Source organism: Rana temporaria, chromosome 2, assembly GCF_905171775.1.
Source record: "Rana temporaria chromosome 2, aRanTem1.1, whole genome shotgun sequence".
Taxonomy (NCBI): Eukaryota; Metazoa; Chordata; class Amphibia; order Anura; family Ranidae; genus Rana; species Rana temporaria.
This window is the reverse complement of record NC_053490.1, coordinates 158,656,083-158,680,057: the sequence shown is the minus strand read 5'-3', so window position 1 is coordinate 158,680,057 and position 23,975 is coordinate 158,656,083. Positions and strand designations below refer to the sequence as shown.

The following is a 23,975-nucleotide window of genomic DNA, read 5'->3' as shown; positions in this document are numbered from 1 at the left end:
ACCCAGAGTATGAAAGAATGTAGAAAGAATGGAGAGACACACACTGCAAGATGCTTGAAGTCCAGTGTGAAGTTTCCATAGTCTTGATTTGGGGAGCAATGTCATCTGCTGGTGTTGGTCTACTGTGCTTTATTAAGTCCAGGGTCAACGCAGCCGTCTACCATGAGATTTTGGAGCACTTCATGCTTCCTTTTGCAGACCAGCTCTATGGGGATGCTGACTTTATTTTCCAGCAGGACTTGGCACCTGCCCACACTGCCAAAAGCACCAAAACCTGGTTTCCAATGACTGTGGGATTACTGTGCTTGATTGGCCAGGAAACTCACCTGACCTGAACCCCATAGAGAATCTATGGGGCATTGCCAAGAGAAAGATGAGACATGAGACTGAACAATGGAGAAGAGCTGAAGGCTGCTATTGAAGAATCCTGGTCTTCCATAACACCTCAGCAGTGCCACAGGCTGATAGCTTCCATGCCACGCCACATTGAGGCAGTAATTGCTGCAAAATGGGCCCAAACCAAGTACTGAGTACATATGCATGCTTCTACTTTTCAGAGGTCCAATATTGTTCTATGTACAATCCTTGTTTTATTGATTGCATGTAATATTCCAATTTTCTGAGATTGTGGATTTGTGGTTTTCATGAGCTGTAAGCCATAATCACCACAATTATGACAAATCACAACTTGTACTATCTTGCTTTGCATGTAATGAGTCTATCTTATATATTTGTTTCACCTTTTAAGTTGCATTAGTGAAATAAATGAACTTTTGCATGACATTCTACTTTTCGAGTTTTACCTGTACACCACTGTGCACTTAGCCAGTAGTCTACACCTATCCAAGGCTGTGAGAACCCACCACCTAGGGGTTCCCCAATTACACAAGGCACATTACAGTACTGCCCAGCAGCCTACCTGTGCCTGGCTGGTGCCCCATTCTCTGGAGTGTCATAGGAAAAAGCATACATGGTCCCCCACTGCTCCGGTTCCCACTGATGATCCGGCTGTCCGGACGCTGGCTAGGATAAGGTGGGCAGCCTGGCCATCCCCTTCCTCCCTGCTCCTCAGAGACACGGTCTCGGTGCACTGCAATGACCTCACACGGCCAGAAATGATGCTCAGCGTCTTCGGCCCGGCGGATATATGGCACGCCATGAGACCTTCCAAGTATTTCTGCTGATGTGGTCCGGATGATGGAGCTGCCGGTCGGGTGCTGCCTAATTCCCCTGCGCAGGCCCGCAAGTGTAGTCACCCACCACTTACCCTCGCCGTGTACTGGAGGGAGGTAGTAGCGAGTCTGCTCCACTCAAGCTGGATGGTGCCCATGGCCAAGGATGTGGAAGAGGTTGGAAAGTGCCCCTAGCTGCCGGTAAGACCCAGTCTCTTTAGGCTGCATCCATCCTCCCAGGGAGTCCCTGAGAGACGAAGCCTCCACAAAATGGTCCCTTAGCAACATGCCTATCAGGCGTCCAATCATAGGAGAGGACGGGAGTAGAGGACAACGGGAGAAGAAGACATGGAGGACACCGGTCGCCGGCCGCTGCCGTCACCCGCTGTCCCACTAGACAGGGTAAGTGCCGGGCAGACGGCGGGTGGGCAGGGGGGACACAGTGGCGGCAACTGATGGGCACAGTGGCTGCTTTGATGGCACAATGGGGCTGCAATTGATGGGGTTTTTTTTTTCAGTTTGTTTGTGCCCCCCCCCCCCAACATTTTGAGCACCAGCCAACACTGGTTTCCAAAACACTGTTGTATGCATTGCTAATGGAAAACACTGCCACACGCTGCCACCTAGCCATCACACCAGCTTTAAGGCTGACCAGTACTTTGTCGATGGGGTACTTTAGTTTGTATGAGGACTTGGACTACTTACATGGCACTGAAAATGTGGATTACTGTCCTGTTGGAAATTCTTGCATCCCTCCCCAATGGTATCTTATTTCACAATGCAGAGAATAATCTGGTAGAGGCTCTTAGCGATAATAGCACCTAGGAGCATTTAATAATCAATTTTTATCATTTTAAATTTTTCTTTTGCATAAGTTGAATTCTTATAAGCTCTTTAAAGGAGCTGGAACACAGAGCCATTGGGTCAATATCACCATTTGATGCGGGCTCTGAAACCTGATGCTTTAATGTGCTAGAGAAGGAGTTACAGGAAATCTGTACACCAGGCATGACAGAAAACCCAGAATGGTATTCAGCAGAGCTACAACTTATCAAAGAATTAGGTTATTAAATCAGAAAATTAAACTTACATTGAGAGCAACAAGGAGAATAGCACTTTTATTCACTTTATCTGATGAACCTCTACAAGCTTCAAATCCCTCTTCAGTAAGATACCTGTTAAAAGATACATAAGAACATTTTATTAAAAGCTAGTCTGATAGAAAGCATGCTGTTATAAAATTGATAAGTCTCGGACACATTACAGCTATGTGCAGAATATCTATCGTATAAATACTTCAGGACAAGCGCGTTCTGAAATGTTCTAAAAACAAACTTTTGAAAGTTCCTTCAAAAACAGTAAACTAGAAGGCAAAGCTTTACAAAACCAAGTATAGACCAGCCATGCAGTCAATATATCTCCTTACATTCAGCCTGGGTTTTAAACACATAGTGCAAAGCAACAGGTTCAGTTTAATCTCCGACTGACCCTCAGTACATAAACAGCTCATCTTAGCTATGGGGACACTCATGGTTGCCAGGAGATAAGAAAAATACCTGTGCTTCTGAGTATTTGGGAGTTTGCAACTCCCAACCCTTCAAACAAGGTGACAGAATGGTGCTTGGAAACTCAGGGACACAGCACCCTCATATAGGGGAAGGGACAGAGTTCCTGTAAAGTTGTGACTTGGCTTCTTCTCTTAGTCTGCTACCCACTATATTCCATCAATTTCCTTGTTGCAGTAAATGACAATAAAAAATCTTCTCGCTGCTACTAAAAATAACATTTTCATCAATGGCTGTTATAGCATGTCTCCAAAACTTCCAATATGCTGAAGTAGACATTTTAACACATAATATACTGGCAAAGGACACATCCTTGCTGAATACCCGCCATTAGCTTCAGTAAGTCTAAATAAACTAGTGGTCTTTGACTTCTGGAGGATTGCCTATGCCAGTCATATAGTCACAGTGACAAAGCAGATAGGCTTAGGCATGCCTTGCACTAGGTTTTTGTGCTTTAACTCGGATGCCAGTTCATCCTGAGCTGCCCAGAAAATAGCTGCGGGAAACTGTGCATTAGAAATGGAGTTTACACGAAGTTCATCTTGCTTGAAGCATTGCCAAGTCGCTATAAGCAAAACTAACATGCAAAAAAAGCTTACACCCCAGGAAAGGCAAATAGCAGTGTGACTAAAGCCTTGCAGTGGCTATAAACAGCCCAATGACACCCACATTTAGAGATTACTAGGTTTAAACATTTTTGACCACCTAATGCCGCGTACACACCATCACTTTTTAAAAACGTCACTTTAAATGACCGTGTGTGGGGGAAAACGTTGTTTTATGTCTTGTGAAAAACGAAAAAAAAAATTGAAGCATGCTTCAATTTTATGTGTCGTTTTTCAAAAGGTCGTTTTTTACTTCACAGAAATTGACCGTGTGTAGCAAAAAACGGCGTTTAAAACGACGTTTTTACACCCGCGCATTCCCAGAAGCTAGTTATGAAGCGAGCTTCAATGGAAAAATGTGGTGAGGGTAACCTCGCTTTGAAAAAACGATGGTGTGTAGGCAACATCGTTTTTGAAAATTGATGTTTCAAAAACGTCGTTTTTTACTTCACAGAAAATGACATTTTTTTTTCATCACATAAAGTGATGGTGTGTACGCGGCATAAGGATTTCTGCCAGAGAGCAAATTATTACTAGGGTTTGTCATCTTCCTGATTTTCCACTAGCTAGCAATGAGCACAGACACTCAACTCTGTCTTCTTTGTATTCCAATGAGCTGTGGGCCAGTACATTCCCTACCACGCTGCTTCTATAAGTTCACTACTACTACTACTACTACTACTAGTAATCTCTGAAAGTATGCCAAAGCTGCCCAAATGAAAATTGGCATGTCTATTACAAATGGCTAGTAAAAATCTGAAATGTAGGAATCCCCAAAATCATAAAAAAGACACTTAAAGCATTTAACACAAAAAAAACAAAACAGATCCTGTTCCCTTAAAGCGTGTTATACAGTACAGTGCTTACGCTTTGTCATTTGGCCCTCCGTAACACCTGTCTGATCCTGCCTGACTATACTCTCCCCCTGTACGCCGACTCAGATATATCAGGGCTGCTAAGCCCCAACAGCGTTGTCAGCATACGTGCCCCTGTCAGCCGCAGCCTTGCTCTCTGTCTCCTGTGTCCTTCCCTTAATTCCCCCCCCCCCCCCCTCCACTCTGACTGCCTGCTCATGTCAGCACTCAGCCTTCCCACTCTTGTTGCTATCATACTTAATAAATGCTCCCATCCCCTCTGTATTAGAACAAGAAGTTTCCCATGTGTGCGTGTCTTGTATAATAAATATGCTCATCTGTACTGATAACATAGTGTCTTCCCGCGATTATGTGACTCATTAGCTCGGTCTCTCCTCCCGGCTGATGTCAGCTGCAGTGCTCAGCACCGCCCACTGGAACGGTCAGCCAGGCAGAGGAGAAAGGAGGCACCTGAGCGCAGGAAGACACTGTGTTATCGGTACAAATAAGCATATTTATGATATAACACAGACACAGGGGAACTTACTGTCCGAATACAGAGGGCATTGGAGCATTTTATAGATGTGGCTTTATAATCACTTTAACCAATGGGTTGGAGGCAAATAATTGAAGCTAACAATTGTCTAATGGCCATTTTGCACCATGTGCTAATTCTGAGGTAATCCACAGCAGGTTTCACAATTGTTATGGTTTGTTGTCATATCAATTTAGGCATCTGCAAAAGACACCTTAATGGGTCCACTAGTGCAGATGTAATCATTTACTCAGTAAGTTTAACATTGTTTAGAAAAAAAAAATGGACAAGGACAGATAAAATCTAACTAAATTCACCCTAACATTCCTCTGAAAAATGAAGTTTGATGAAAAAAAATATGCAGCCTCTTTCAGAGTCAATTTCTCATTCTAGTACAAGGTCGCCAAACTTTATTTGCATACCTTTTAAGGTTTAGCTCAACAAAATATATTTGATTTGAAGCGAAATGAAAGCCTAAAATGCAATGTATTGCTTCATAGGCTTTCAAATGTTCAAGCAAGTTCACTCTAAATACATTGTACAGGGGGGAAAAAAATGAGCTTTCAATAATGAGAGCAAAAACAAGATGCACTAAATCTACTTCATCAATAAAAATAAATAAAAATAAAAAAAATAATGAATAAATGTATATTATAACCAAAATTACAAATCTACAGATCTAAGCACGGACACAAGATTTCTTACAAACGATCTAGACAGTAGTTGCTGATTTAAAAGCACAATAAATGTACTTGAAAAAAGAAAAACAACACAAATCAACAGATGCCATTGGTCCCATGAAATCCAACACAATTTGGAGCAAGGTAAAAGGGTTCTGCTCCCTCCCACAATATTTGTCTTCCCCGATTTGGTGCATCAAAGATGAGCAGTCAACGAGCATGTAATCCACAGCCAACAGATAATGTTATCATACAGGATTTATAAAGCGCCAACAGTTTACACAGCACTTTACAATATAAAAGGAAGACAATACAGTTACATGGAAAAATTATCCGCACTCCAGTTGTTGCTCTTAAAATTTCTTCATTATATTAAAAAGCCACAGTAAAAACAAACGCAGATGCAGTCAGTTGACACGTTTCAGCCTATAAGGCCTTAGTCATAACCACATTACAGACATAAAACTTTTAAATAAATAGTAGCTCTAAAGATCACAGGCTCCACCCATTAATGTATGTATCAAAATAAATATCGCCTGCAGCTGCAGACTATACTCCGGTACCGTTTTTCCGATCGGGCGGTCGGTTATCTGGCGGTTGGCCGCTCGGTCGTTATCCCAGGCAGCCGGAGGGGACATTCCCCAACTGCTGTCCGCCGCTCCTACCGTCCCACTGGGAGACTCGATCAACGATCCAGCACATCTGCCGGCTAGGCTGTGACCGGAACAAGGCCGGATTCGATCGAGTTTCTGTAGTAAAATTCCAGAAGCAACGTCACGTCGTCATTTCCGGTTTACTTAGTTGTTAATGGCTTTGTATGTTGTGGTTAGAATTTTGACTTTAATTTTCTGGCCAATCAGGAGCCGGTGTAGGGATTGGCAGAGAGGGGTGGCAGACACTGGGCTGTTGGTAAGGTAGAGGAGTCTGGCAGCAGCATTCATGATAGACTGAAGAGATGATAGTCTATGGAGAGGTAGGCCTATGAGAAGGGAGTTGCAATATTCAAGGTTAGATATAACAAAGTATGATACACAGATATAACTTCTTCGCTGTAACCTTGCTGTACCTCAGCTGCACCTATACATTATGAGGATTATTAATGAGATGCCTCATTCCTGGAATCTAGACAAATTGGTGTTAATCTGATATTGCACAAAAGCTCACAACATTCCATATCTCATGAGTGGGGGCCTGCTACCGTTCCAGTGAAGATGATTAGCACACTATTAAAATATTTTCTGAGAGAAACACAAACTCTCTCTATAGAGTTTGAACAGAGAAAATATGACCATCACCGTGGAAATCAAAAGTTGGAATATGGCTTGCGGTTACGAGGTCTCAGGCTGAACTGGACTGGGAATTGTCATTTCTCTATTCGAATATGCTGCACCACCCATTGTGCTCATCCCTCTAATGTGCTGCTGCTTTTTCATTATCCAGTCACAGCTTGAGGTTATGATGTTTAGCTGCAGTGTAGTCTGCAGAAAGGTACTCAGTATGTGCAGAACATGGTTGTGTCGTCTGGCAGCAATGACTGGAACTCTAGATTGAACGGGATTACAAATCTTGTGTCAGGTAAAACAAGTTCCACACAATCTTTGCACCTCCACTCGGTACCCCATAATGACAAAGTGAGAACAGAATTCTAGAAATGTCTGAGTTTATTAAAAAGAAAACTGTAATATCACACATACTTAAGTATTCAGACCCTTTACTCAGTATTTTGTTGAAGCACCTTTGGCAGCAATTATATCCTTGAGTCTTTTGGGTGTGACGCAACAAACTTTGTACAACTGGATTGAGGGAATGTGTGCCATTCTTTTTCTTCTTCTTTGCAAATCCTTCTCATCTTCAGTTAGGTTGAACAGGGACTGTCGGACAGACATTTTCTAGTCTCTCCAGAGATGTTCAACAGTGTTCAAGCCAAGGCTCTGGCTGGGCCACTCTAGGGACATTCACAAAGTTGTCCCTAAGCCACTCCTGTGTTGTCTTGGCAGTGTGCTTAGAATAGTTTTCATGTTGGAATGTGAACCTTCGGCCCAGTCTGTGGTTTGGAGCACCCGTGGAACAGGTTATCATATATCTCTGTACTTTGCTCTGTTCAGCTTTTTTTCAACCCTGACCAGTCTCCCAGTCCCTGCTGCTGAAAAACACCCTCACAACATGATACTGCCACCACCATGCTTCACTGTTGGGAAGGTACTTGGCAGGTGATGAGCGGTGTCCGATTTCCTTTAGACATAACATTTAGAATTGAGGCCAAATTGTTTCAATTTTGGTTTCATCAGACCAAAAAATATTTTTATTCACAGTCCGAGAGTCTATCAGGTGCTTTTTTTTGTTGTTGCAAACTCCAAGCAAGCTTTTATGCGTTTTGCACTGAGAATCTTCTGTCCAACTACTAGTTGTCCTTCTGGAACTTTATCCCAACTCCACATAGGTCTCTGGGGCTCAGTCAGAGTGACCATCGGATCCTTGGTCACCTTTCTTACCAAGGCCCTCCTCTCTTGGGAACCTTCAGTGCACCAAAATAAATGTGTAACCTTTGTTAGAAATGTGCCTTGCTAAAATCCTATTTCTGAGCTCTGCAAGCAGCTCCTTTAATCTCATGGCTTTTGCTCTGATACAGTATGCATTGGCAGCTGTGAGGCATTTTATAGGGAGGTGTGTGCCTTTCCAAATCATGCCCATTGAGCTGAATTTCAAGCAATGTTTCAAAGGGTCCGAATACTTATGCCAGTGTGAAAATTTCAGTTTATTTTTAAAATAAATTCACAAACATTTCTAAAATTCACTTTTCACTGTGACATTATGGGGTACTGAGTGTAGATCAACGTTTCTCAACCAGTGTGCCGCGGCACATTGGTGTGCCATAAAGAGTCCCCAGGTGTGCCGCGGCAAAATGACCCCAAATATTGGCCGCTATGGCTGCTATCTGATGTAACACTACTGCTGGGCACTTCATTATTTGTCTTTACAGCGGTGCCGGTCCGCTGTGTAAAACTCACTTCCCGACACTCGGGAAGCTGTGCTGGCCTCCCGACCGCGTCTTGCCAACCGAATACGTCATCGGTTGCTATGGGAGGGTCGGACGCACGCACTGCTTCTGTGATGTGAGAGCCGCGGGTACCGTCCTCAACTCTGCCTGGCGCGCTTTTCCCTGAGGGGGAAGAAGAAAGAGTAGAGCCACCGTGACCGACACTGCTCCCCTGCCCGCAGACATGGCCACCCGCTCAGAGAGGGAGAAAGCCCTGAAGCTGAATGAGCAGCACCAGGCCATCCTGTCTCGTATGCTGAGGGAGGAGGACAACAAGTACTGCGCTGACTGCGACGCCAAGGGTAAGGTGGTGAGGGGGGGGCTCTGCTATGAATAACCAGCTGTCACAGTCAATGACACCCCACATCCTCTATTCATGGCTACAGCACTCTGGATCTGATTGGTTGTTGTGCAGCTCTGACAGTTCTTCTTTAAGTGTATGTGTGCATGTGTACACATGTCTGTTAGTGTGTGTGTGGCAAAAGTAGTTCTGATGGTACAGGAATAGGGGGGTCAGGATTAAAAGTAACATACATACAGACAGATGTGCACGCACACAAACAGACACACGTACAAACACACACACTATGTGTGTTTGTACGTGTGTCTGTTTGTGTGCGTGCGCATCTGTCTGTATGTATGTTACTTTTAATCCTGACCCCCCTATTCCTGTACCATCAGAACTACTTTTGTAGGGCTTGTTCGAGATAGCAGCAAGGACTGCTGCTCCTCTGAAAAGCAATTTGTGTTCATATCGCTTTTCAGGGGCATTTGTCAGCCAGTAAAGAGGCATATCTTGCCTCCTCACCACCTGTTTTAAGCCCGTAAATGCAATGCACACAGTTGCGGGGTAGTTGCAGTGCAGCCCCATTCACCCTGGGTATACCTCCAGCTGCAGCCACAGCATGTTTACACCCCAGCTGTTGCCTCTGCAGCTAAAGGGGCAAAAGTTGGGGGTGGTAAAAACAGCTCAACCATGTGGTTTTACTGCCCCTCCAGCCTGACATGTGAACAAGCTCTTGGTTCTGTGTGGATGCGTTCTGCGTGTAGGACAGCCCATTTATTTCCCTACCCGCAGTAATGCGGGGAAAGAAGTTCCCAACCCTTTTTTTTAAATTGTGCCACAACAAAAGCAACCCATGTTTGCCAATGGATGGGGCACCATTAAGAATTAATGGCACCCCTAAAGAGCAGAGCATTTGTCTGTGTGTCAAGAACAAGCGCGATTTTGCGCATGTTCCGCAACACACAGCGACGTGAACCAAGTCTTGGACAGGGGTGCCTCAAGACTGAAAATACTTTTCAAGGGCGCCCCGACTGGAAAAAGGTTGAGAAACACTGGTGTAGATTAATGAGAATAAAAAATGAATTTAAAGAACTTTAGTATCAGACTGCAACATATCAAAAGTAAAGAAAAATTAAGGGGGTCTGAATACTTTATGAATGCACTGTATGTATTATGGTGGTTTGCCTGGAGTTTCAAATTAAGAAAACTCCAAATATTCTTATCACAACTCTGAAAAGGAGCAAACCTGATAATTAAACACGTTAAGAGGTTAGACACAAACTGCATTTTCATTTCTCTCTCATTGAACGGAAAATAGGTATACATATCTCTTATACTTGGTGATTTCAGCTCTTCCACTCTATATAAAAATGTAGTGCTTTTCCATGAAGCTGCAGTTCTTTAATTAAAGAGACGAAAAGGATTCATAATCCAATTATAGACCTTATGTTAAAATCTATAGTTTCAAAAAAAGGAGTTAAAAAGGGGAATTTTATTTCGGCAAATTAACTGAAGCGTCATACACTCTGTGGCCAGTGTATTAAAGTGGACCTTTCCGCCTAAACAGAAACTTCCCTGGTGATTGCAGCTCTACATGCTGAGGCACTGGTGATTTAGTCCTGGCCACATAGGTGCCCCCCCCCCCCCCCCCGTTTACAAGTTGTAATGGTTTCACAAATGTGTCGGCTGACATAATGATGCTCATGTTGCTAACCCCATTGGAACAGATATACAATAAAGAACTCCTCTCAGATCTCATACAGAGCATGAGCAAGATCTGGCACAGATGTAATCGGTATGCAGGCATAGGGAACAGGAAAGAAGACAGCCTACTGATGGCTTTTTTTTTTTAAATGGCAGCATGGACTGCAGGGCACAGGCAGGATGTCTCCATGCATCCATCGCTTAGCCTGGGGGGGCTTTGGGTGGAATCGGTGGAAGACCCTAGATATATACTTTAGTGAACTTCTTCGTCCATGTGTATGATCCCTAAATGCTGGATGTAGATGGTATTTTGGATTGGACCAAATAGTTATTACAGTGGGGATCGAAAGTTTGGGCACCCCAGGTAAAAATTTGTATTAATGTGCATAACGAAGCCAAGGAAAGATGGAAAAATCTCCAAAAAGGCATCCAATTACAGATTAGACATTCTTATAATATGTCAAAAAAAGTTAGATTTTATTTCCATCATTTACACTTTCAAAATTACAGAAAACAAAAAAAATGGCGTCTACAAAAGTTTGGGCACCCTGTAGAGTTAATATCTTGTACTGCCCCCTTTGGCAAGTATCACAGCTTGTAAACGCTTTTTGTAGCCAGCCAAGAGTCTTTAAATTCTTGTTTGAGGTATCTTTGCCCATTCTTCCTTACAAAATGCTTCCAGTTCTTTGAGATTTCTGGGCTGTCTGTCACAAACTGCTCTTTTAAGGTCTATCCATAGATTTTCAATTATATTGAGGTCAGGAGATTGTGAAGGCCATGGCAAAACTTTCAGTTTACGCCTCTTGATGTAATCCCCCGTGGATTTTGAAGTGTGTTTAGGATCATTATCCATTTGTAGAAGCCATCCTCTTTAACTTCAGCTTTTTCACAGATGGCATCAAGTTACCATCCAAAATTTGCTGAAATTTTATTGAATCCATTTTTCCTTCTACTCGTGAAATGTTCCCTGTGCCACTGGCTGCAATACAACCCCAAAGCATGATTGATCCACCCCCATGCTTAACCGTTGGGCAGAGGTTCTTTTCATTAAATTCTGTGCCCTGTCTTCTCCAAACGTACCTTTGCTCATTCCGGCCAATAAGTTCTATTTTAACCTCATCGGTCCACAGAACTTGTTTCCAAAATACATCAAGCTTGTCTATATGTTCATTTGCAAAGTTGAAACGCTGATTTTTGTGGTGAGGACGTAGAAGAGGTTTTCTTCTGAGGACTCTTCCATGAAGACCATATTTGTAAAAGTATCTCTTTATAGTGGAATAGTGTACCACAACTCCAGTGTCTGCCAGATCTTTCTGGAGGGATCGTGCAGTCAAACGTGGATTTGAATTGCTTTTCTCACAATCCTGCGAGCTGTTCTGTCTGATATTTTTCTTGGTCTTCCAAATCTTGCTTTAACTTCCACTGTTTGATATTGACATCTGAAAACGCTTTGCTATCTTCTTATAGCCTTCTCCAGCTTTGTGAGCGTCAACTATTTTCAGTTTCAGTTTTCTAGACAACTGCTTAGAAGAACCCATGGTGCTGATTGTTGGGGCAAAGTCAGATGAGTCTGGGCATTTAAAACCTTTGAGATCAATATCACCTGGTCTTCCCAGACGATGATTGAGAACAATCCATGACACTGGCAGGTCTCAGCTTTGCAAAGGGGGCAGGGCATGCTATAAATTCTGCAGGGTGGCCAAACTTTTGCAGACGCCATTTTTTTGTTTTCTGTAATTTTGAAAGTGTAAATGATGGAAATAAAATCTAACTTTTTTTGACATATGATAAGAATGTCTAATCTGTAATTTGATGCCTTTTGGGGATTTTACTGTATATTTTACTACACACTGGTTGGCCAAACATATACTGCATTCATACTGTATGCTTTTCTGTAATTTGTAGCATGTCATTAAAAAAAAAAAGAAAGAAAATAAGCAAAATTTGCCTCTATAGCCCGCCCTCGGGTTCTCTGTGCATTATGGTTTGTTACTTGAAAGGAAAGTGCTTTCATCAAACAAGCATTAAATGTGTTTAGTTACAATACTTAGTCATTGCAGAGTACACTACAGTCACTTAAGGCCTCATGCCCACTGACGTTTTAAAAAAGGGGCTGTAAAGCTAGTACAGACGGCAGGAAAAAAAGCAGCGTTTCTAATTCGATTTTTTTCCACGTTTTGCATTGAATTCAATGCACGTTTCGCCACGCTAGCTTTCAGACGCATTTTTCTTTCTCTATTCAAAATCAATGGTTCCCTATGGGAGCCCATTGATTTGAATAGAGGTCGCACCAGAAGTCGGATCAAGATGATCAGACTTGCGGGGCGACTCGTGTGCGGAGAATCTTGGAGGAGAACCCCCCCGCGAAAAAAAAATAAATAATGTGCGTGAGGTTCTTCCCAGAATGATACCAGGCCCTTCAGTCTGGTATGGATCTTAAGGGCAATCCCCCACACCGAAAAAAACAAAAACGCGTGGGGGTTCCCCCAGGATCCATACCGGACCCTTATCCGAGCACGCAGCCGGCAGGTCAGGCGCGCCCCCCCCTGCTACACCATATCAGGCCACATGCCCTCAACATGGGGGGGGGGTTGGTGCTTTGGGGCAGGGGGGCACTGCCCCCCCACCGCAAAGCACCTTTCCCCCCATGTTGATGGGGACAAGGGCCTCTTTCCGACAACCCTGGCCGTTGGTTGTCGGGGCCTGCGGGCGGGGGGGCTTATCGGAATCTGGGAGCCCCCTTTAATAAGAGGGCCCCCAGATCCCGGCCCCCCCACCCTATGTGAGTGAGTATGGGGTACATCGTACCCCTACCCATTCACTTGGTGGAATAAAAAGGTCAATAAAAAAAACACTACACAGGTTTTTTAAGTAGTTTATTAGGCAGCTCCGGGGGTCTTTCCGACTTGGGGGGTCTGCCGACTTCTCCCTTCTGCCAGTCACCACCGCTGTCTTTCATCTCTTTTACCAGCGGAGGCCCGGTCCTCTGTCTTCTTACGACTTTGGGGGGTCTTCTTCCGACTTCAGGGGGGTCTTCCGACTTCTCAGTTCTCTTCTCCCACTCTCCGGTTCTTTTTCCCTTCTGCCGGGCACCACAGCTGTCTTCTTTCAGCTCTTTCACCAGCGGGGGCCCGGTCTTCTGCGTCGCCTTCTTCTTTTCTTCTCTTCTTCAATGTTAACTCGACGCTCCCTCCCGCTGTAATGCTGGATGTACGGTGCGCGGAGATTTATATAGGCCTCTTATGACGTCACAGTCTCAGCATGCGCCGGGTGGTGACGACACCACCCGGAGCATGCTGGGACTGTGACGTCATAAGTGGCCTATATAAATCATCGTGCACCGCACACCCGGCATTACAGCGGGAGGGAGCTTTGTGGCAACATTTGAGGAAAAAAAAGGATGGAAGAAGGCAGAAGGCGACGAGGAAAACCAGGCTGGCCGCCGCTAGTTAAAGAGCTGCAAGAAGATAGCGGCGGCCAGCCCCGAAGAAGGCACCGGAGAGCATGAGAAGGAGCACGGAGAGCAGAAGAAGAGAGCGGAGAAGACCCCTGAAGTCAGAAGAAGACCCCTGGAGAGCGGAGAAGTCGGAAGAAGACCCCCGGAGCTGCATAATAAACTACTTTAAAAACCTGTGTAGTGTTTTTATTGACATTTTTATTCCACCAGGTGAATGAGTAGGGGTACAATGTACCCCTAACTGATTCACATAGTGTGGGGGGACAGGATCTGGGAGCCCCCTTATTAAAGGGTGCTCCCAGATTCTGATAAGCCCCCCGCCCGCAGACCCGGCGGCTCTCCTGACAGGGGGGGTTTGCGCTGATTGTTTATCAGCGCAGCCCCCCCCCCCCTCGGATGTCCACACTGGACCACCAGGGAAGCCCACACAGGGAAGAGGGCAACAATATAAAGACAAGAAAAAAAAAAAAGATCAATAGATGCCAATCAGTGCCCACAAATGGGCACTGACTGGCATATGGGATAAAAAAGTGATGCCCAGCAATGTCATCAGTGCCACCCCTCAGTACCCATCCATGCCCAGTGCCCACCTATCAGTGCCCATCAGTGCCACCTATGAGTGCCCGCCAGTGCCGCCTATGAGTGCTCGCCAGTGCTGCCTATGAGTGCCCGCCAGTGCCGCATACCAGCGCCGCCTATCAGTGCCACCTCATCGGTGCCCATCAGTGCCACCTCATCTGTGCCCATAATTAAAAAAGAAAACGTACTTATTTACAAAAAAAAATTAGTTGTTGCGCAAAAGGTGATCAAATACCACCAAAAGAAAGCTCTATTTGTGGGAACAAAATTATAAAAAAATTGTTTGGGTTAAGTGTAGCATGACCGCGCAATTGTCATTCAAAGTGCGACAGCGCTGAAAGCTGGCTTGGGCAGGAAGGTGCGTAAGTGCCTGGTATGGAAGTGGTTAAGGCCATCTGTCCACCAGCTGAAGCTCAACAGAAGATGGGTGTTGCAACAGGACAACGACCTAAAGCATAGAAGTAAATCAACAACAGAATAGCTTAAACAGAAGAAAATACACCTTCTGGAGTGGCCCAGTCAGAGTCCTGACCTTAACCGATTGAAATGCTGTGGCATGGGGGGCGTGGCCTGCGGCGGAGCTGAATGGCGGCTTAGATCCGGAGCTCCGTACCCAGCAGAGACAGAGCGGCTCATACCGACCCTCCGGACCGGATTTTCGGCTACCACACCCGGCGTTCTAGCTCTGGAGACCCCCGGGAACATGTCCAGAAAAAGAAAGGAGCAGAGGAAGCCCCAGCGGCTGACGGACTTCTTCTTACCTAGCCAGCGTGGAGGTAGGCAAGATGGCGCCGCAGCAGCGTCCACACCAGCACATTCAGCACGTGCAATCAGGCATGAATTAGCCTGCAGCCCTCAGGACAAATCCACCCCTGACAATATGCAGGCCTCCTCTCCCTCCTCAGCGTCAGGCAGCCCGGCCAAAGCCAGAATCAGGCTAGATAGAGAGGGATCCACGCAGTCAGCCAGCCCTATGCATGACTCAGGGGACGACACCCGGGAGCTGCCAGACTCCATCGAATCCTTCCCTACCACCCATCAACCTGTAATAGACACTGTCATGAAGGACATGCTGCTATCATTGAGGAGTTCACTGCAATCTGACATGATGCAGTGTATGCATAGATTCCATTCAGACTTACAAGCAGTGGAGACTAGAGTGGAGCACATTGAGCATAAAATGGGGGAATACGCTGTCACTATTAATGACCTGGTCGACTCGCATGAGGAGAGGGAGGGCGACACAGAATGGATTAAAGCTAAACTCGCAGATATCGAGGACAGAAACAGACGCAACAATATGAAAGTACGAGGGGTCCCTGAGTCTGTTCTGCAATCAGAACTGCGCGCCTTCGCCTCCTCCCTATTCAAGGAACTTCTCCCAGATCTTTCTGACCTAGAGCTTACAGTGGACAGAATACATAGGTTGCCCAAACCAGCCTTCCTACCTGATCAGGTGCCCAGGGATGTCATCCTGAGATTTAATTTCTTTCATGCCAAAGAGCAACTGATGGCGGTAATGCGCAAAAAAGAGAAGATTCCCTCGCAGTACCAGAATCTGCAATTTTTTGCAGACCTATCCCAGTATACTCTACAAAAGAGAAGAAATCTGAATACCATCACCAAAGCGCTCAGAAACCATAAGATAGTTTATAGATGGGGCTATCCTGCTAAATTGTCCGTCACCAAAGATGGTCACACACACACTGTAGATTCAATGGAAAAGGGCATCTCTCTGCTGGAGGAATGGGGGATTCTCCCGGAGGATACGGATGTTCCAACACCCACCTCCAGATCCAGGGCACGGTCTGATCCCACATGGAAAACAGTTACTAACAAGAACGCCAAGTCACACAACTAAATCCGGAGGGGATACTCGCCTACTTGTTCTCTCCTGGTAGGAGTCTCGGAGAGCCTTTAGGCCTGGACTCATCCCCATTTTAACCTGTGCAGCTTCCAGCTGCCTTCAGGTATTCCTTCTAGGGATCACAGGGTCCATACCCGGTTCATGTTGGTCAAGTACCAACTGTTTGACTGTTTTTGTTATACTTTTGTTTTCATGTTTTCTTTTCTTTTGTGTTCCTCCTTTTTTTCTGCACTTCACCCTCAAGTGTTGCTTCAGCATTCCAAGCACAGGCTATGGAAGAAAAGATCCCCTCCACGAAGAGACAGAGAAGAACATGGCCTCCTCAGCTCGCCTGTCACCAAGTGGAATACCTTTTCTCTCTCAACTAACCGTGAGTGTTTTTCTGAAATGCTGTGGCATGACCTCAAGAAAGCAATTCACACCAGGCGCCCCAAGAATATTGCTGAACTGAAACAGTTCTGTAAAGAGGAGGTGGGGGCGCATGGAGACACCCCATCCTGTGTCTCCGTGCGCCCCCGTCGCGCGATCGCGTCGGGCCGAGCCGGCCGGTAATTGAGGCCACGGCTTTGCGGCCTTCTGCAGGCCCATGCTTTCTTCTGTGATCTGGCGCCATTTTGTGGTGGCCGTTGGCATGACAAGACTAATGGAGCTTTCCCTGTGTTTTCACTGCCATCTCCTTCCCTCCAATTAGAACCCCCAAACATTATATATTTTTTTATTCTAACACCCTAGAGAATAAAATGGCGGTCGTTGCAATACTTTCTGTCACACCGTATTTGCGCAGCGGTCTTACAAGCGCACTTTTTTGGGAAAAAATACACTTTTTTTTTTATTAAAAAATAAGACAACAGTAAAAGTTAGCCCAATTTTTTTTACATTGTGAATGATAATGCTACGCTGAGTAAATTGATACCCAATATGTCACGCTTCAAAATTGCGTCCGCTCGTGGAATAGCGACAAATTTTTACCCTTTAAAATCTCCATAGGCGACGTTTAAAAAATTCTACAGGTTGCATGTTTTGAGTTACAGAGGAGGTCCAGGGCTATAATTATTGCTCTCGCTCCAACGATTGTGGTGATACCTTACTTGCCACACCATTTTCATATGCCGGCACTACTCACATATGCGTTCGCTTCTGAGCGCGAGCTCGGCGGGACGGGGCGTGTTTCTGGCTCCCAACTTTTTTAGCTGGCTCCTAGATTCCAAGCAAATTTGTCAAACCCTGTGTACACTAATTGTTAGCTCCATCTAGTGGCCATTATATAGTATATTCCTAAAAAAAGCCTTTCTTATCAAAAGAGAAGTATTTTATTTTTATTTTTTTATAAATTATACTTATCTAGGTGTATGCATCTATCCCCCACCGGTTCCAAAACTGAGAACCAAGCGGAACAAGGACTGCTGATCGCCCAGTTCTCTGTGCTTCATGAGCAGAAAGCTAGTGGCTGCCATTCACCGGCTCTGCAACCCCACTCTAACTGAAGCATTGGGCAGTGGATGGGGGGGGGGGGTGAGAGCGGCTGGCTCAGGCGCTGGCCCAGGTGCAAATCCAGGGTTGCGAGTGGACCCCAACCACATTGTCGCAATCTTGCCCCACCCTGGACCAGCTTTGTGAAGTCAGCTAACAGTGGGCCTTAAATCGCTGTCTGCTGGAAACGGGCCACAGGAGTGCAGAACAAACAGTACTTCTGCAATCAACAGAAGTACGGCCAAATAAGCTTTGGCTGTACTAATCCTTTAACCACTTGCAGCTGCAGGGTCTACCCCGGTACCGTTCTTCAGAGTGGACGGTCAGCTATCTGGTGATAACGGCCGATCCCAGGCAGCGGGAGGGGACGTGCCATCCGCCGCTCCACAATCCGGCGCGTCCACCAGCTAGGCTGTCACCCGAACAATGCCGGATTCGGCTACCATCAGGTCTCTGTAGTAAAATTCTGGAAGCAACGTCACTTCCGGTTTACTCGGCTGCCAATGGCACGATTTTTAAAAAGTGACAGCATTCAGAATTACCGATTTTGGTGATCGGAATACTTTGAAGTGCAAAAGGAGAGATTTGGGGTCTTTGAGACCTTGCATCCCTCCATAAAGAGTACCTGCCACCGCCTATTACTGTCACAAGGGATGTTTACGTTCCTTTTGACAGCAATAAAAGTGATCAGATTTTTATTTAATTGTTTTAAAGAAACGGTGTTAAAAAAATATAAATAAATTAATAAAAAATAAATAAATAAAGCGCCCCCGTCCCCGCGCAGCAAAGAAAATGCATACGCACGTCGCACCGGCAAATGTTCAAATTACACATGTGGGGTATCGCAGCGATTGTCAGAGTGTGAGCAATAATTCTAGCACCAGACCTCCTCTTTAACTCTAACATGGTAACTGTTGAAATACTGTTTTTAACTTAGAAAAAACAAGTGTAAAAAATGGGCTCAGTCCTTAAGTGGTTAATGAAGAACCTCGGACCTAGAGAGAAAATTGTCACGTAACATTCAATGTTGCCAGCATTCACACAGAACAAATGTATTTCCAGTTTTGCAAAGCAAATAACTCTGTCAATTACTTATACAGTAGATACACACTCAAGTGTTTGTACACACATACTAAGCAAATGATGTACTGGGCAACACTGAAAGTGGTATTTAGGCTCGGTACACACAGCAGCAATCCGTGAACACTGCAAATCCACGGCGGGTTCCCGTATCGCAGCAGGTTCCTGACAGGCGTTCACACTGCCCTATGCGAACTGCTGGGAGTGTCAATTGAAAGTTGATACCCCCCAAATCAGTTCACATATCGCAGTGCAAATTCGGACACATGTGATCCGATTCGGCTGCGGACCAAAGAAAGGGTCCTGTGCGAGGTTGGTCCGAATGTGATGTAATTTCAGCCATACTATCTGTATGGCTGAAATTGTATTGCATATGATTTGCACTGCAGTGTGGTGCGAATCACATCCGAGGTCAGACATCGCACCAGTGGGAACCGGCCCTGTCTTCTTTTCATAAATCAAATACTTATATAACTTGCATGCATTTGCATACATGGTCCCCCAGCCACATTCCTAAACTGCCAGTCAATGTGTGCCTTTAGACCTATGGGAAGGATGGTGGCTAGGTGGGCAGCACAGTGGCTAGGTGGTTAGCACTTCCACCTTGAGCAGCACTGGGGTCAATAATTTGAATGCCAGCCACGTCACCACCTGTCTGGAGTCTGCATGTTCTCCAAGTGCCTGTGTGGGTTTTCTCTGGGTACTCTGGTTTCCTCCTACACTCCAAAGACATGCTTGGCTAATGTCAAAATTGGCCCTAGTATGTATATGTATGAATGTGAGTTAGGAACCTTAGATTGTAAGCTCCTTGAGGTCAGGGACTGATGTACAATCTACAATAAAGAGTTGCATAAATTGATGGTTCTATAGTACCAATAATAATAATAAATATGGAGCATATCTTCTACTTGTTTTTGGTCATTCGGAGCTCACTGTGCATACATACAGTTGTAGTCCAAGTGGGAATAAGTGTGTTAACGAGGCTCTGAAAGAACTCCGCTCAGTGGCACAGGGGGCACACACAGTAAGTCAATGGAGGAGCGCTGACGGGAGACCGTTTAAAAATAAAACTCTGAAGAGCAAATAATAAAAAAAAAATCAAATACATGCAAGTTCTATTATTCGTATTCTATTTAGGGGAAAAAAAACAAACAAACATACTTCAATACCACTTGATATGAGCGTATTTAATACTACTTTAAATGTCTGACCAACCCTGAATACTTTACATAAAGAGGTCGGTGTTGTTTCCTCTCTTGCTGTAGACAATGAAAATGAGCACAACTAGTTTATAAAGCCAGTGTATCTTCATAACGACATATCAATAATTGTTAAATGAGCAAAGATGTGTAATGTTCTCCATGTACATTTACTTTAGCACAGTAACACATTAATTCATAGTCAGTGCAGCATGAAAACCATTTACACCATTAATACCCAAGGTGTGGACAGATGCTTTACTAGCAATTCAGCTAATTGGTCACAAATACATCTACTACAACGGCATGAAAAAAAAATCTTAGCATTCAATTTCACACCACAACTGTAAAATATGCATGAAATGTGATGTGCGTGTCAGTTTATATTGGGATCACAAGTAGGGTTAACTTCTTGACAATAGAGGGGCTCAGCTTTTCCCTACAGAGAAAGGTACAAGACGCTATTTTACATAACGGAATCACATATGTAGACAATGAAGTGTTACTTACAGTAACTCTTTAAAGTCATGGTAGTATAGGAGGACGCGTTCTATCCCACTAGAGAAATAGTCAGCAATGGTGTTGATATGGGCATGTTCCAACCTGCCTTTCCTACTAAAAGCCACACGAGCGGAAAGGTAATATTCTCTGTTGGCTTTATTTTCTCTTAAAAAGCAACAGTGATTTATAGAAAGAACATCTTCCATCATATTTCTAGAAATGCTGTAAACATTGGAGAAAAAAAACAACATATGTACTAATGCCATCAGCTATCCTTATCTTTTCTGCCCACCAAAAAATTACTTTCTCTTAAAGCGGAGTTCCACCCTAAAAATGAACTATTAACAGCTTGCCTTTAATGTAAAAAAAAAATGTACTCACTTCTATCTGGCTGTTACTAGGCAGATTTCATAATCTGCCTAGTTCCTGGTCGTAGGTGATTCAACGTCCTGTCCTAAGACCCCATTGCCTCCTGGGAAATGATGACACTCTTTTCCAAGGAGTCTCTGGGCATCACTGTGCCTAAAAATCGCCCAGCATGCACCTCTCCCTGGAAACCAGGAAGAAAAAGTGACTGGGCTTCACATGCCCACACATATGATGGATACGGCCACAAAATGAGCTGGAGGATATAAGGCAAGTGTTTGCAATGATTTCTGGAACGATTGGGGAGCTATTAATATGTTTAATTTTAGCTTGCAAAAAAAAAAAAGATGCCCGGAGTCCTGCTTTAACTGTAGAAGGAAAGGCTAAACACCTTTATTTTATCCCACGTTAGAATAATGACCACAAAGCTCAGGCTCATTGGGGTAAATGTGTGGCTGGTGGCAGAGACCTCACGCTCTGAACAATGTCCAGGGCAGTGGATGCTGGAGGGCGACATCACTGCTGCGGGTGATTCAACCCCATTGCTGGCTTTTTGTATTACAATGAGGAGCCACAGCTTGCAAAATATGCTAAAATATAAGAGGGCCAATGGGGAGGCAACATTTTAAAGTATATTTATTCTTTAGCTTTTATTTCTACTTTAACAGTTTACAGTAATCTATCTAGCAAGGTATCGAGAACCTGTGATAATGTTAAAATAGAATTTCAGCCAAAAATAAATAAAATTGCCCCCAAAAAGGATGACGAAAAGCGGCTTTTGCTACAATGCTCACCTTTAATCCAGAGCTGACCCCCCCCCCCCCAAAGTACTTCTTCTCTGCCACTGAATGTCTTCAGTATTTTAGGCTGAATGACTGCCAGCATTATTCAACCACCTCTCTTTGAGCCTAGGATGCCATTGGCCCCAGCCTTTCTGCCTACGACTTAACAATGAAAGGAGAAGAAACCCGGTGATGAGCTCATCGCTCTGTCACTTTGCACTCTGCTCCTATCTACATGCATTCTGTGTTGCATTTTCCTCTTCTAGTCTGAGCTCTACCATTCCAATTCAGGTACTCAAACTGGTTGCATTAAAAAGAAAAAAAAAACACACACACACACACTCAAATATGTATTAACCTCCCTGGCGGTATGATTCTTTCAGAAAAAACATGCTAAAAGCGGTACCATTATTTGCAAGGAAATTTGGCGTTTTATATTGTAGGTCTGTAATTTTTAGAAATAACTCACTTAAATCTGACCAAACAAGATTCTAATAGGCATCCCGTGTATTACATTTTTTTAAAAACAAAATTATAAATTATAATATAATAAATAATTATAACAAATAATAATATAATTATAATAAAAATTATTCAATAATGTAATCAAATCAAAATCACTGAAATTTGCTCAGTTGCAGAATTGTCGCTGTCATTACTTTTATTTTTTTATGACGAATTTCCCCACAAATCGCTATCGCACAATTCTGCAAGTGATTATAATTTATTATCGCTGTTTTTTAGCTGATCTAAAACTATTTTTGACATAAAGGGACACTTTTGGTTGCTATGGACAATCTACAGTTTGCAGGGAGAAAAAAAGGTTTTTATTATATAAAATGACATGTAGGACACTGGGCAGACCACTAGGGACAGGGGGGGGTGTGTTTTTTTTACATACAGTACTGTAATCTATAAGATTACAGTATACTGTGTGTATAGTGTTTGTTTACCTTTTTGAATTTGGCGCCGTTCTCCGTCCCCGTGCGTCGTAACGTCGCAGGGAACGGAGATCGGCGTCACACGGAGGCACTATGTGAATCGAGCGAGGTCCTGCTCGCTCACACAGCGCGGTGGCATCGCTGGATCCAGGGACAAGGTAAGTAAACCATGCCTGTGGATCTAGCGAGGCAAGCCCGTGACTGACACGGGGTTACCGATAGTAGCAAGAAAATCTAACCCCGTGTCAGTCTCGGGAAGACCGCCAGGGAGGTTAATGAATACAGAGCTGCATTTTTTGTGACTTTTATATATAATCCTCCTAGTTTAGCTTTAACAAAATTGGCATTGTGCTCATTTGACCACTTATGCTCCGGACCATTTTGCTGGCCAAAGACCAGGCCACTTTTGGCAATTCGACACTGCGTCGCTTTAACTAAAAATTGGGCGTTCATGCGACGTGGCTCCCAAACAAAATTGGCGTCCTTTTTTTCACCCACAAATAGAGATTTCTTTTGGTGGTATTTGATCACCTCTGCGGTTTTTATTTTTTGCGCTATAAACAAAAATAGAGCGACAATTTTGAAAAAAAGGCAATATTTTTTACTTTTTGCTATAATAAATATCCCCCAAAAATATATAAAAAAAAACATTTTTTCCCTCAGTTTAGGCACATACTCTACTACATATTTTCGGTAAAATAAAAAAAAAATTAAAAGTGTTTATTGATCGGTTCGCGCAAAAGTTATAGCGTCTACAACATAGGGCATAGTTGTATGGCATTTTTATTAATTATTTTTACTAGTAATGTCGGCGATCAGCGATTTTTATCGTGACTGCGACATTATGGCGGACACATCGGACACTTTTGACACATTTTTGGGACCATTGTCATTTTTACAGCGATCAGCGCTATAAAAATGCACCGATTACTGTGAAAATGACACTGGCAGTGAAGGGGTTAACCACTAGGTGGCGCTGAAGGGGTTAAGTGTGCCTAGGGATGTGTTCTAACTGTAGGGGGGATGGGCTTTGTGTGACACCACAGTGATCACAGCTTCCGAATACAAGAAGCTGTGTACACTGTCCTGTCACTAGGAAAACTGGGGAAATGCTTGTTTACATGGTTTGCATCTCCCCATTCTTCCTCACCGTGACACGATTGCAGGTATGCCCGCGGACATTGTGACCCGTGGTCGGAGTCACGAAGCTTGCGGTGGGCGTGCATCCACAATGCCTCGGCCCCGCCCCCCAGCAGCCACGTCATTGAAATTGATTGACAGCAGCGGGAGCCAAT

The 23,975-nt window shown here is 44.3% G+C and overlaps 1 protein-coding gene across 1 annotated transcript in view; it reads right to left on the bottom strand.

The window, feature by feature from the left end:
- Window positions 1-23,975, bottom strand: part of TDRD3 (tudor domain containing 3) — a 401,075-nt gene that overhangs the window by 235,662 nt on the left and 141,438 nt on the right. The window contains exon 2 of the mRNA XM_040341347.1: window positions 2,263-2,347. Coding sequence (XP_040197281.1) covers window positions 2,263-2,347 — 85 coding nt within the window. The remainder of the gene's footprint in view (window positions 1-2,262; window positions 2,348-23,975) is intronic.